Source organism: Orbicella franksi, chromosome 13, assembly GCF_964199315.1.
Source record: "Orbicella franksi chromosome 13, jaOrbFran1.1, whole genome shotgun sequence".
NCBI classification, from domain to species: Eukaryota; Metazoa; Cnidaria; class Anthozoa; order Scleractinia; family Merulinidae; genus Orbicella; species Orbicella franksi.
Window position 1 is genome coordinate 4,923,607 of NC_138157.1, and position 14,702 is coordinate 4,938,308.

General features: G+C 39.9%; 1 protein-coding gene across 2 annotated transcripts in view; it reads left to right on the forward strand.

The window, feature by feature from the left end:
• Window positions 1-14,458, forward strand: part of LOC145465567 (uncharacterized) — a 117,818-nt gene extending 103,360 nt beyond the window's left edge. For both annotated transcript variants that reach the window (XM_081449341.1, XM_081449342.1), the window contains 6 exons: window positions 183-245; window positions 646-771; window positions 10,003-10,506; window positions 10,841-10,903; window positions 11,304-11,429; window positions 12,111-14,458. In XM_081449341.1, coding sequence (XP_081305467.1) covers window positions 183-245; window positions 646-771; window positions 10,003-10,506; window positions 10,841-10,903; window positions 11,304-11,429; window positions 12,111-12,209 — 981 coding nt within the window. In that variant the 3' untranslated portion in view covers window positions 12,210-14,458. The remainder of the gene's footprint in view (window positions 1-182; window positions 246-645; window positions 772-10,002; window positions 10,507-10,840; window positions 10,904-11,303; window positions 11,430-12,110) is intronic.
• Window positions 14,459-14,702: the final 244 nt, after the last annotated feature.

Genomic DNA, 14,702 nt, shown 5'->3' on the forward strand with positions numbered 1-14,702 from the left:
TTAAGTCTGGGGAACAAGATCCCGTTTTTTATTATTCGACATCATGGCGCGATCAGTTGCTTAGCAACTTGGAAACGAAAACTGCGGGCTCAGCTTAGGGTTAGGGATCAACAATTTAGCAAGTTAATTAGAGTTCGTTTATTAACCTACATCTGAAGAATGATTTTTACTTTGACTTGCAGTCGGAAAGTCTTCCTGAATCATCGTCCTCATATCCCACCGGAGGAAATAACAACAGTAAAAAGGTAGATGAATTCTATAAGCTGCTAAGAATTAAATATGTTAATTACAAAGTGCATAAAAGTTTTAAAATAAATAGTGATACAGAAAAGCTGGCTCACCAATAATAATAAACGTAATTTTTGAGCTCAGCGGGAACAATAGTTTTTCCTCTTCCGAGCGTTTAAAATACAAAATGCTTTGATTGTTTGCAGTCAGTTTCAGTTTTTCCTGTGAAGAAAAGTTCCTATATGCTGCAAAAATTGCAGGAAATGATGAGCTGATGCTCCTACTCACGTTTGAGAAATGTGAAGGGGCCTTCTTTATCCAGTTTCTCAATAAATTGTTTAAGGGTACAGATATTCCACAAGCCACCAACACGGAGTTGAATTTAAACGCTAACTTTTGTTTTTGATGGGTATATAGGCATTGAGTCGCAACCGCACAGACCCTGGCGCCAGACAAAAGCAAACAAAACCACGCGAAGAGGCTGCCAGTCCTGGAACACCTCCAGCCAGCGATGAAGAGAAATCTGAAGTGTGCTTTACAACGGTAAGTCCTGATGTTGTCTCTGACATGTTTCATGGCAGAATCCTTTTGTGATTATAAAGAGGGGTACATGCAGCAAGTTACAATATGCCGAAAAGTTGCTAGACTTTTCTGAATAAAGTAGTTTTCAATCGATTGTCGTAAAACCAAATGCAAAATAATGGGTGCTTCCCATTATGCCAAACCGACCGGTCAGAGATCAGCGGGAATACCCGAGGAAAATGGAACGACATTTTCCGATTAAACCGGGCCAACCAATTGGAATGGCTCTTGCCATTTTAATGCCTTTTCCGAATTCCCTAATTAGGGCAATGAAGCGGTTTGTCAATCGGAATATTCCGACCGAAATAAGTGGACCATCTCCAGAGGTGATCCCGGATATTCCGATCGGAAGAAACCGAAACGGACCTTTCCGTTTGAATTTCGACCGAAATTTCCGGAATCTTTGGCATAATGGAAAGCATCAAATCACTTTGGCGAATTACAAATCACACAGGCAATGCAGTGACGATGATCTAAAACTCAGAGCAAACACAAAAACTTGTGCAAGCGAATCGTGATTGCTTTTTGGTTTTACTTCAATTCTGATTGGAGGACAAATTGGTGCGAGATATTTTAAAGCCAATTGCTTGCTTTGTTGACAGTTACTGTACTCATTTATTTTCTATTACAGATCAAAAAACGTTCAAAGAGCAGCCGTTTATTCAAAGCAAAAGATAGCAAGGAAAACATGTGTTATCCTGTTTCCTACCGCACTCATAGAGACTCTTGACTGTCTAAATGCTTTGGACAGTAAACAGTAATTGATAAAAAACTTTCAAGTTGAAAGATTATTTGGTCCTTTGTGTCTCGACCGGCGAACATAGTTCGAGCTCTGGACGCAATGTTTGGCCAGCATAATTAAGTAGACGAACCCTAAAAAAAGCGATTATCATTGACTGCGATTCACTTTAGTAAAGAATTGTCATGGTTCGTGGCACTTGAAAACCTAGTTAAATTGCAATAGACCATATTCGTATTCTCGGTATAGGACTGGAACTAGCTTGCAACTGAGGCTAATGTGGAGAATCATTTCAAATGTTAATGACATCAATCTGTTTTTAATGATATTTCCCCGCATGAGCCTCCATTGCATGCTAGTTCCAGTCCAATACCGAGAGTATGAATATGGCCTACCGAAGTGTGCATGGCACGCGTTCAATGTTAGGACCCTTCAGTGGTCTTTGTGTTGTGTTCTTGAAAGAAACTTCACTCTCACAGCACTTCTCTCCACCCAGGTGTATAAATGGGAACCGGGAAATTGTCGAGACAATCATACAAGATGTATTTTTTGTATGCATTACAATTATATTACAAATTGTAATAGGTTTTTTTGCGCCTGTAAAATAGTACAACATTTTACATACTTACACATAGCATTGTTTAATATCAAAAACAATTCAGCCACAGTAGAGCCGCTTTAACTCGGACACCAAAGCCGCAGAGCGCAGTCTGTATTGTGGGGGCGTCTCTATAATAGAGGTGAAGATTGCAAGAATTCTTGGTTCATTGGGACCACTTGAACTGCCCGTAATTAACAGTTGTCCGTACGGAGAGGTTTGGCTGTAGTAAATTATAAGCCAGGTATATAGAAAGCACTGAATGAAAATCAAATAAAACAAAATAAACAAAAGGCTCCTGAAACCATTTTTGGGGCGTGACCCACTGATGGGAAACGTAGTCTGACGGCGCTCTTCTCAGGGTGGGGGTTGAGAAAGTACAGGTTTCCATAAAAAAAAAAAATTCAGCTGGGTTTTCAGTGGTTGATTTCATATCTACAATAATTTGACTCATTTCTTTCATACGCTTAGTTGGGTTGCATAGTTCTAAAGTACCGAAGAACTAGCCTCAGCTACGAAGATACACGGACTCACTAAATAGGCCCTTTGCAGCTGGGGTCACGTGACCAAATTTTTCCTAAAAAATTTTTGTATTATGGGCTATAACTTAAAGAATGCCAGAAATGGAAAGAGCGCATCGAAAATACCAAACAGGCCAAGTTTGAGGCCCCAGGAAAAAAAGGAGTAAGTTTATACCATAGTTTGAATTTTCGGAAAATTTAGAGGATTCGTATGGCAAATGTTGCTGGAGAGCAAGGTCTTGCTCTCCAGCAACATTTTCCCATACAAATTTTCTTATTCTTTCAAAAATTCAAACCATCATAAAATCTCATTCTCTGATGATGGGGGCCTCAAACTTGGCCATTTTGATATTTTCGACATGCTTTTTCCATTTCTGGCATTCGTTAAGTTATAGCCCATAATTTTATGAAAAGTAGGTCACGTGATGGCTTAGCTGCAAAGGGCCTATTATCTTGCGTTGAGCAAGGCCTGTGTATAAATTGACATTGTTATCCAGATCGCCAGTATGATAGCGGAGCTCCAGAGGGCCGTTAAGGGGAGCACCATAACAATCAGAGGAACAAAACCACATGTATGCATAGAAAGAGAAAATCATAGCGCTTCCAGCGCTAGCTTTCGCAATGCTCACCAGTAGATTTTCAACACTAAGGCATTTGTAGGCTACGAACAGTACCTCGTCCCCAGTCGTCCACGCCATAAAAGGTGAATTAAAAATGAGACCCGCGCCTGCAGAGAATGATGATAGCTGTAAATATCCAGTCGAAGATGAATACAACTACCATGATTCCCTGCCGGCGCATCTCACACAAAGAATTGGCCATTGAATCAACTGTAGAAATTCTCGAGTTCGGTTAAATAGACAGTAAAGTTCTTTTGTGACGAAAATAAAATCAAGTGAGCCATCAACAGCCAGAGGAACGTAAGTAGCACAGGAAAAGGAAGCTGCAAAGTCCTATAATTTCTCGATAATCGTCGTCTCTGATAGCATAATACGATGTCTAACATTGCAATGTTTAAAGAAAAATGTATAAAATCCTTCATCGAGCCAAATGTTGCTCGTTAGAGGCTAAGATTGGTCAATTGGACAGAATTATGGAGAAAAAGAAAGTTTTGGAAAAAAATTGTGCTTTTCTTTAACATGCAGCTGACAGAAATCAATCACAGATGACGTCGAAATGTGGTAAGAACAAAAAAGTGGGCGATTGGTGGACCTCGATTCCTTAAATCAGCACAAGTAAATGGTTAATTTGGTAGAATTGAGGTTTTATAAAAGCAAGCCTGGCTGCATCTTGAATCCGAACCAATAATGTGCAATGAAAATTGCTGTGAAGTTATAACCTTTGTTTCCAAGACCTCTCAATAAGTCAGGGGCCCATTTTGAGTGATGACAACTGAACTTTGGCGCCGCTGACGGGAGACTGCGAGATAACCCATTTCAAACATTAGACGTATTTGAGAGACATGCATGAGAGACTCGACACAAAAGAGCAAGCATTTGGCATTTGTAATGTCCAAAATAGACCGGGGAATAGCCTTTTTTGCCGAAAGTGAATCAAAACCAGGGGCACGTTTCTCGACAACCCTGGAAACTTTTCGGGCCCGCAAACCATTTTTAGTTAATCTGTACCTAAAAACCGAGTGGTGTATATGCCTGAAACTCCTTGTATGAAGAGAACCTCTCTTTACATTAAGAATATGTGAATAAAACAGCTCTGTATTCATAAGGTTTGAAATTTTGCTATGGCTTTCCGGGTGCGAAAATTTTTCCGAACCTTCGAGAAACTGGCCCCAGGGGCGCGAAAGAAGTTTCATCATTGCAATTTGTTGCTGTTATTATATGTAACAGACTTAACACTTAGCCAGACAAACTTGACCTGAGGGTTGACAAATTGGCAGAAATTTTTTCTTATGAAAATTGACATGAAGAATGCCATGATAAGGAAAATTCACTCGTTCGAAGAGTATCAAGTAGTATAAACTTAGGCTAGAGGATAATTTTAAAATTAAACAATAAAATTGTTTAATTTATTTGTTTCTTTGATAAGCCCTTCCATATGGCCAATTACCGGTGCTGCACCAGAGCAATTTGCCACTAAATGTTCCATCCATGGCATGTTCGGCGGCAGGCGGTTGCCAGTGGCTCCATTTATGACCTGAGTCGGAAATGAATTTATATTTAGTTCTTCTTTAACACTGCTTATTGTCCCTTTACGTTCTGCAGGAGATTGTGTGACGAGTGTAACGCAGGTCACGCTCTCTTGGTCTCCACAGTCTTTAAGAAAAACAATCGCTACTGCATCGGCTGTGTCTTCCAGTTGGCACGCAGTGAAAGTGGTTCAGCCTATTTTTTTAAGCATGCATGGACTGACGAGCGTGGAAGTAATTCGTGATATACCCAATCTGACACGACTTAATGATGACATTGATGACATAAGCAGTTTTCAAATTGCTTGTTTAGTAAACTCGGCGGGTAAAACCCCGTCAGTTAATCCATGGTCCACCGAGCTCAGGGAGGAAATAAAACCATCTTAGCTTCTTCTTGCACGGTGAAGCATCTCTTTGCACCCTTCAAGACACTGCATCTTCTGTTTCTGGTCATCGCCGAGTCCTTACTGAAAAAAAAGTGAGTCAGTATCTATAGTAACAATATTCTGTTGATGTATGTCCTCTCATATATAGCCGTATTAAGCTATCAGTCTATATTGCATAATCAAACAATTACGACACGACAGGAAATCAGGAATTCACTTTAACTTATTCAAGCTAATAACAGCTCGATTCTCCAAAGTACATTCAAACAGTTCCGAGTTCTTGTTAATTTAACATAGTATTTGACAGATCGATAACAACTCGTGGAAATCTTTCGTTAATGTCTTAAATGTTCAAGTCTTGTTTGAGCCTGATCTCTGCCGTTTCGATCACTAGCCCTCTCAACTTGACTGGACTAGAAAACTCGGCCAGAAGACATAGTAGAAGTGTCTTGTAAATCTGTTGATATGGGTAAGTACGTTAATATAAGTGCACAGCTCCCTGCTAGAAGTTTGCAACATCGTTCTGAAAGGCCTTGATGTTTCATTATTTCCGGGGTGGCTAGTCAATAATGTCTGACAAGGGATAACAGGCGGCGGACGAAAAATTTCGTTTCCTTAAAGTTTGGTAGGATAATAATGACTGGTGTATCTGATCCTTTGTTTAATTCTCTTTCCCTTTCAATTGTTTGTTCTCAGATTCTCCGCAAATTTCATGCTCTCTTGGTAATTCAGACGAAATTCCTTAGAGACTTTAAAATTATTACTATTATTATTATCATTATTATTGTTATTGTTATTGTTATTATTATTATTATTATCGCATTTTTTTATTATTATCGCACTCACTCACTGAGTGAGTGAGTGATAAAGAAGTCTTTTCCACTGTTTAGCTCCCTATTTCCGCCCTGTCGGTGTTTAATTTGAAGTAAAGATGCAACTCCTGCTTAAGTGTGGCAGAACATTCATCAAGCATTCCTAGGCATATCAGTCACGTCCCGCCCCTAGGTCACAGGTCACTACAGCCCAGCGATTTTCTGCAGTATTGAAGGTACTATTTTTGAATTAGATACCAAATATGTAATAACTAATTGAAAATAAACAAAATTGAAATAACTGAGACTGGCCTTCAGACCTTCATCGTGAACATTAATCCATTGCACGCATAACGCTTCCTCTGACACCAGATTCTTGCATGTTCAATATAAGCTAGGTTACTACAATTTTAGGCGGAAGCTTAATGTTATAGGGATTAATTGCGTTTCCCTTGCCGTGTTCCGATAGATTTTGGTGATCTCAACAAAAAACGGCGATTTCTATATTAATTAACATGAATCAGTAAATTCGCCAAATTAAGCTTTCCAAAAATAGTAACTTGCTACTCTTATGGCTTACGCTGAACTGATCGAGCACTCGACGGAATCATGAGAGAAACCGAATAGCTACGAGCCCACCCGAATAGGTCCGTTGCCGATTGTTTTTTTTTTTTTTGTTTTTTTTTTTGGCGAGACAAGCACTTCTACTTTTGTCCGAGCCCTGTTCTCAAATAAAGAGCCTTTTATAGCGTTCCTTTTCATTTTTCTGCATGAAAAGTTGATTTGCCCCATGGAACCTTTTTAGCCGTAACGGTAGCTTTTATAGCGGAGCTCCGACGGCCCGAAGGGCCGCCAAGCGGAGCCCCACACTCATATAGGAAAGAAAAGGAAACCCATGAGTTGATTTTCTCATGGTTATCATGGCTAGCGGTATTGCTTGTGCGCGTACGCACGACGACGACGACGACGACGGCGGAGTTGCCCAACATGGCGGCCATACTCCAAGTAATAGGTTGACAGAGATATGCAGCCTTGGTTTACCGTGTACTTCCTTGATATTGGACATCCATGTTATGATCAATTGACACCTGTCAAAACAAGGTATCCGCTGACCAGTATCACGTGACCATATCGCGGGCTCAAGTTTACAGCTCCTCGAGGTCACGTGTTTTTTGAAGTTGACCGCTGACCAAGTGCTGGTTATCGATTGGATCGCGGGTTCATATTGGGTTAGCTTGTTGTAAACAGAGCAGGATTGTTCGGAAGCCGGTTTACGCTAACCCAGGATTAAAGTTAATCGAATTATAATTTTTTCTTCTATATAAATGTTTTTTGCTGTTTTGTTTTGTGTATATGGTGATTATTAAAACTCAAAACAGAAGGCCAAACAATATACAGAAACCTCACCGCAAAGTTACAAAACTCAAATCAAAATTCTACCTTTTTCTGGGTTAGCTTAATCGGGCTTTGAACAACCCGGCCCAGGAGCTACGCTTTTAGGCTGGCCTAAATCTATATATTAATTTATGCTACTGTTGTGTTACAGATCAGGATCCAATCCAAATGGGCCTGGACCCGAGTCATCAGATGACGGAGAGAGACATGAATGATTACCAGCTGCCAGAAAAGATTGGAGGCAAGTGGAGAGACTTGGCACGAGCCCTAGACTACAGCCAAGCCAACATTAATAGGATCCAAAAGGATGAAGGCGGCGCCACCAAGGAGTGCTGTATCGAAGTCCTCGTGTGCTGGATGGGTCGGGAGGGACGAAACGCTACCGTCGAAAAATTAGCTGATGCATTAGTAAAAGCGGAGTTGAAGAACGTGGCTGATGAATTAATGTGTATGGATACCACCCAAGTACGTCTACTGTAAACTTGTGTAGAAATTAAACATAGACTTAAACAAAATCGCAGATACACCCTTGTTTTGTAAGAAAGTCTAATTTTTGGAATGAGGCTAAACAATATTAATTTCTTTTTTGCCTTTTGAACCTGGAGATGTTCTTAGGTTACCATTTCTAATCGGTTAATCGTTTCATTTTATGGTATTTTGTTATCTTTTCCAATAGTTCAGAATGAAAACATGCAGACAACCATACAACCAAAGATCTTCTACTGTACTGAAACATGCAATAATACAAGCTCATCATTTATTTTTAAATATGTCCTTTAAAACATTTGGTTATGGAGCTGAAAAGACGCAGGTTCTACATTGTTGTTGAGTTGTGAAAATAAACTCCCGCTAGTGCCGTGCTCTCAACCTGAAATTGTTTTTAGTATGTTCCTAAGATTGGAGTAAACGTGAAATTTTGCCCCACACGGTAATCCTAATGTCGTTTTATTGCGAAATGTTAACTTGTTATCCCACCCAGATGGGAAAATGTGACATAAAATAACTTTGGTGACCTTCTCCAAGATTTGAAACAACTGCTTGTGTACACTTAGTTGTGAATATTTAGGAATAAAGCCCAGAGAATTTGCTAGCTGTTCAAACGCTTTTCTTCATGCTTTTAAAGAAATTACTTTTGATTTTTTTTTTCTTTCATGTCAGAATGACAGATTTAAGAAGGAAATAAGTCATATGCAAACAATTTGCAGAAATCTAGAGGAAGAGGTAATCGAATTATTTTCTTGACCGAAACATAATTGTAAAGATCATCCTATTGAAAATGAGTATCATGGTTTTCTTTGTACCAACACAGGGTATTAAAATGCGTCGCACAATTAAAGAACTAGAAGACAAACTGTCAACCGCGAGACAGAAGAACGAAGAAACTGAACGAGAAGTAAGTCTTTTTGATGAATTGGTTTTCACTACAATAATGCTGACGTCGATTCACTTGATTGAATTCCTAAGTTTTTGGTAAGATTAAGACAAGATGAAAGTGAAATGAACCAAACGTCTACTTTAGAACTAAAAACTTGTAGACAACTTGACTGAAAAAGAAGCATAAAAAATTAAGTCTTGAAAATTCTCCAACACCTGAAATACCCGCTTCAGATGATTTCTCTTTCTTTCTTGCTTGCATGCTCATTTATTTATCTATTTTTCAAAAAGAAATCCGAAATGCGTAGCAAGATCGAGCAATTGACAACAAGGCTCCAGGATTCTGAACTTGAGGTAAGTTGACAGCTTTCAAGCTATTTTATAGGTACTCCTGACCCAAAGGAGTCGCGAGTCGACTCAAATTGGGCCAATCTGGAGCTCCATTCCATTCTCGACCTCAGACCTTCGCTTTTTTGAACTAAGCAATGAGCAATTGTTCCCCTTAAAAAGGGACTGTATGGATCATGAAGCGCTTTCATTTTTCCAAAGGAAACTAATCAGGACAGATTATTTTGCCCGGTTCCCCAGAGCTATTAGCGTCACCAGTCATGCGCAAAAGAGAATAGCTCTGGCGTCGAGAATGAGCTCCATTGTTGCCCAAGTGCTTCAGAGTCAGCCTATAGTGAAAGACTGGGCACCGGATAAATCTTTGCTGGTTACAAGAAGGGCCAGTGCCTGAAAATGAGTTTGCTGCTAGTGATACTGTTGAATTTTTGTTTCATAAACAGTGCACCACATTGCGTACTAGGGTCTCGGAGCTTGAAGAGAACCCGGCGATTCAGAGCAAACAGCAGCAAGACGATGAAGAACAGGTATAAGGGCCGGCAAAGAATGCTCATGATTAATGGATACGTCCTTCCATATCGTATCACTGCAAATTTAGCGATTGTACCGCAAATAGTTGATTTACGCTTAGAAAATAGCGTAAAGAAAATAAGCGCGCTGATTGGTTTAAAATCGCGCTTCCCAGTTTAGCAATTAGATTATGAGCTCGAGATTTCTATCACGGGAAACTATCACGTGGGAGGGCAGAGAAGGAGAAGGATGCCCTAGGTAACGGTTCTACAGAATATACGATATCAATAATATTCAGGTAACACACAAGTGATAAGTCATTTGAATTTGCCATTTTGCAAGATGTTAATCTGATCGCCTATACAGGGTCTCGGCAATTCTGTTGACGCAGCCACTGAATTGGAAGACATTTCAGGTGCGACAAGAAATGATCCTGACACAGATCAAGAAGATAGAGAACGTCGAATCGCTATCCAGCTAAAAAGCCTCGACGAAAAGCTTAAAAAAGAAGTAACATCCCCGTTACAAGTACCGGAAGTAAAGGAAGACAAGTTGAAGACTGCCGTCAAATTGGATCTTTTGACAAAACTCAGCGAGAGTTTACAGAAGATATACAGCGACATTCAGGCTATGGTAGCTGAAACATGTAAATGCAACGAGGATTTGAAGAGAGAATTCTATGACTTTGCCTATCATGGTCTCAGAGCGGAGCACAATGATTTGGTGCTTCGAGTCAAAGATCTGGAATCATCGCAAGCAGAAATGTCCGATGAGGAGAAGAAAGATTTTAAAAGATTACAACAATACCAGAATAATCGACAAAGACAGATCGATAGGTTAGAAAACCTTTGGAGAGGACTCTTCTCCTCGGTAAGGAAACACTTCATTTTTTAGAGGGGGGCTTGAAGAAAAATAGCCTTGTGCCTGAGGAACAAAAAAAAAAAGGAAAGTGAAGTAGAGGGGCGTTGTGGTTAGTGTAATGCTATGTCGTGAGTATGCTTTTAAGACAAACGAGTACAATTTTAAGTCTGGGGAACAAGATCCCGTTTTTTATTATTCGACATCATGGCGCGATCAGTTGCTTAGCAACTTGGAAACGAAAACTTCGAGCTCAGCTCAGGGTTAGGGATCAACAATTTAGCAAGTTTATTAGAGTTCGTTTATTAACCTACATCTGAAGAATGATTTTTACTTTGACTTGCAGCCCGAAAGTCTTCCTGAAACATCGTCCTCATATCCCACCGCAGGAAATAACAACAGTAAAAAGGTAGATGAATTTTGTATGCTGCTAAGAATTAAATATGTTAATTACTAAGTGCATAAAAGTTTTAAAATAAATAGTGATACAGAAAAGCTAACTCACCAATAATAATAAACGTAATTTTTGAGCTCAGCGGGAACAATAGTTTCTCCTCTTCCGAGCGTTTAAAATACAAAATACTTTGATTGTTTGCATTCAGTTTCAGTTTTTCCTGTGAAGAAAAGTTCCTATATGCTGCAAAAATTGCAGGAAATGATGAGCTGATGCTCCTACTCACGGTTGAGAAATGTGAAGGGGCCTTCTTTATCCAGTTTCTCAATAAATTGTTTAAGGGTACAGATATTCCACAAGTCACCAACACGGAGTTGAATTTAAACGCTAACTTTTGTTTTTGATGGGTATATAGGCATTGAGTCGCAACCGCACAGACCCTGGCGCCAGACAAAAGCAGACAAAACCACGCGAAGAGGCTAACAGTCCTGGAACACCTCCAGCCAGCGATGAAGAGAAATCTGAAGTGTGCCTTACAACGGTAAGTCCTGATGTTGTCTCTGACACGTTTCATGGCAGAATCCTTTTGTGATTATAAAGAGGGGTACATGCAGCAAGTTACAATATGCCGAAAAGTTGCTAGACTTTTCTGAATAAAGTGCTTTTCAATCGATTGTCGTAAAACCAAATCCATAATAATGGGTGCTTTCCATTATGCTAAACTGACCGGTCAGAGATCAGTGGGAATACCGGAGGAAAATGGACCAATAGGAATGGCTCTTGCCATTTTAATGCCTTTTCCGAATTCCCTAATTAGGGCAATGAAGCGGTTTGTCAAAATTGGAACGGCGAATTTCGATCGGAATATTCCGACCGAAATAAGTGGACCATCTCCAGAGGTGATCCCGGATATTCCGATCGGAAGAAACCGAAACGGACCTTTCCGTTTGAATTTCGACCGAAATTTCCGGAATCTTTGGCATGATGGAAAGCATCAAATCACTTTGGCGAATTACAAATCACACAGGCAATCCAGTGAACCAATCAAAATTAAGAGACGATGATCTAAAACTCAGAGCAAACACAAAAACGCGTGCAAGCGAATCATGATTGATTTTGGTTTTACTTCAATTCTGATTGGAGGACAAATTGGCGCGAGATGTTTTTAAGCTATTTGCTTGCTTTGTTGACAGTTAATGTACTCATTTATTTTCTCTTGCAGATCAAAAAACGTTCAACGAGGAGCCGCTTATTCAGAACAAAAGAGAGCAAGGAAAACATGTGTTATCCTGTTTCCTACCGCAATCATAGAGACTCTTGACTGTCTAAATGCTTTGGACAGTAAACAGTAATTGATAAAAAATTTTCAAATTGAAAGATCATTTGGTCCTTTGTGTCTCGACCGGCGAACATAGTTCGAGCTCTGGAGGCAATTTTTTGTCCAGCATAATTAAGTAGACGAACCCTAAAAAAGGCATTATCATTGACTGCGATTCACTTTAGTAAAGAATTGTCATGGCTCGTAGCACTTGAAAACCTAGTTAAATTGCAATAGACCATATTCGCATTCTCGGTATAGGACTGGAACTAGCTTGCAACTGAGGCTAATGTAGAGAATCTTTTCAAATGTACATGACATCAATCTCTTTTTAATGATATTTCCCCGCATGAGCCTCCATTGCATGCTAGTTCCAGTCCAATACCGAGAGTATGAATATGGCCTACCGAAGTGTGCATGGCACGCGTTCAATGTTAGGGCCCTTCAGTGGTCTTTGTGTTGTGTTCTTGAGAGACACTTCACTCTCCTTCTCTCCACCCAGGTGTATAAATGGGAACCGGGAAATTGTCGGGACAACCATACAAAGTGCATTTTATGAATACATTACAATTATATTACAAATTGTAATAGGTTTTTTTGCGCCTGTAAAATAGTACAACATTTTACATACTTACACATAGCATTGTTTAATAGGAAAAAGAATTCAGCTACAGTAGAGCCGCTTTAACACGGACACGAAAGCCGCAGAGCGCAGTCTGTATTATGGAGGCGTCTGTATTCTAGAGGTGAAGATTTCAAGAATTTTGGGTTCTTTGGGACCCCTTGAACTGCCCGTAATTAAGAGTTGTCCGTGCGGAGAGGTTTGGCTGTAGTAAATTATAAGCAAGGTATATAGAGAGCACTGAATGAAAATAAAGTAAAACAAAATAAAACAGAAGGCTCCTGAAATCATTTTTGGGGCCTGACCACTGATGGGAAGCGTAGTTCGACGGCGCTTTTCTTAGGGTGGGAGTTGAGGAGGTCCAGATTTCCACGAGAAAAAAACTCTAGCTGGGTTTTCAGTGGTTGTTTTCATATCCACAATAATCTGACTCATCTATTTCATATGCTTTTACGGTTGCATAGTTTTTAAGTACCGAGGAACTAGCCCGAGCTACGAAGACGCCTGGAATTACTAATTTATCTTGTGTTCAGCAGGGCTTTTGTATAAATTGACATTGTCATTCAGATCGCCAGTATGATAGCGGTGCTCCAGAGGTACGAAGGACCGTTAAGGGGAGCACCATAACAATCAGAGGAACAGAACCATATGTATCAGGCATAGAAATAGAAAATCATAGCTCTTCCAACGCTCGCTTTCGCAATGCTCACCTGTGGGTTTTCAGTATTAAGACATTTGTGGGGTCCTCAGTCTTCCACGTCATAAAAGGTGAATTAAAAATTAAACCCGCGAAAAGTTGGGGCACTGTCGTTATTTAACTTTGTGGCAAACTGGTTCACGACAAAAATAAAAGGAGCTGTCGGTGCTTGGTGGCTTAGTGGTTCCCAGAGCAGTCCAATATTTTAAATTATTTCGTGACCTTTTACTGAGAGAGAATTAGCTTCACCACGGCCGAATTGCTCGTCAAAGAATTACACCAAAGACAAACAATCTGCTGGCGTGTTTCTTTTTCCGTCGGCCGGTGAATCAATTTAACGACAAATTTGTCTGCCGGCATCTTCGGCGCCTGCGGATGCATTGTATTATTTTTGTAAGAAGAGATTTCATAAAACTTAATTCAACGTTGTTGCTCGGACAGAGTTTTGGTAAGAATTAGAAAATATTGGCCTCGCTGTTCTTTTCAAGTCAGTTCTGGGCCCCCTTCAGTTTGACTCATAAACTTCCAAAGGAAAGAACTGGACCAATATTTTCTGCAATAACTTCGACAGAATCGAACAAGCTTTTTCTTGCAGACCATTTTCTGGACTTTAAGAAGCCTTGTAAGGCGATCTCCCTTTTTTTTCGTTTATTGTCGAATGCGTTTTCTGATGTTGGGTCGGTCGGTCGGAAAAGGAAAAAAAACAAAAATAAAATTGGAAAAGGAGTCTGGAGCTGGGAGGCCTGGTACCTCAGCATAATATCCGTGGAGCCTGAAAACAATAAGGTGTGGTTACAAAGTCAACATCGCGCTTAATTGTTAAAATCAAACGAGAACAGGGTAAAACTAAAAATCTGTGAGGCAAAAAGTTGCTTGTGTTTCAGATTAAAGTGACAATTGTTTGAAATAATGTGTCATTGCCTTCATTGCCTTCTGTGTAACTGTTTTTTTTCTTTTTTTTTTTGTTGAAAACGCGAAAATCTGGGTCGGTCGGTCGACGCTAAACAGAGAAAAAAAAGGGGATGGCCTAATGAATAATTAAACTTAACTTTAAAGTCAACATAGGCGAGCTCGAATGCGAAATATAAAGGGGCCTGCAATAAGAGACCTCGATTTTGAAAAAAAAAAAATCCGAGCCTCAGCGAACAGTTAGAGATCATCAAAGATCGTGAAATGA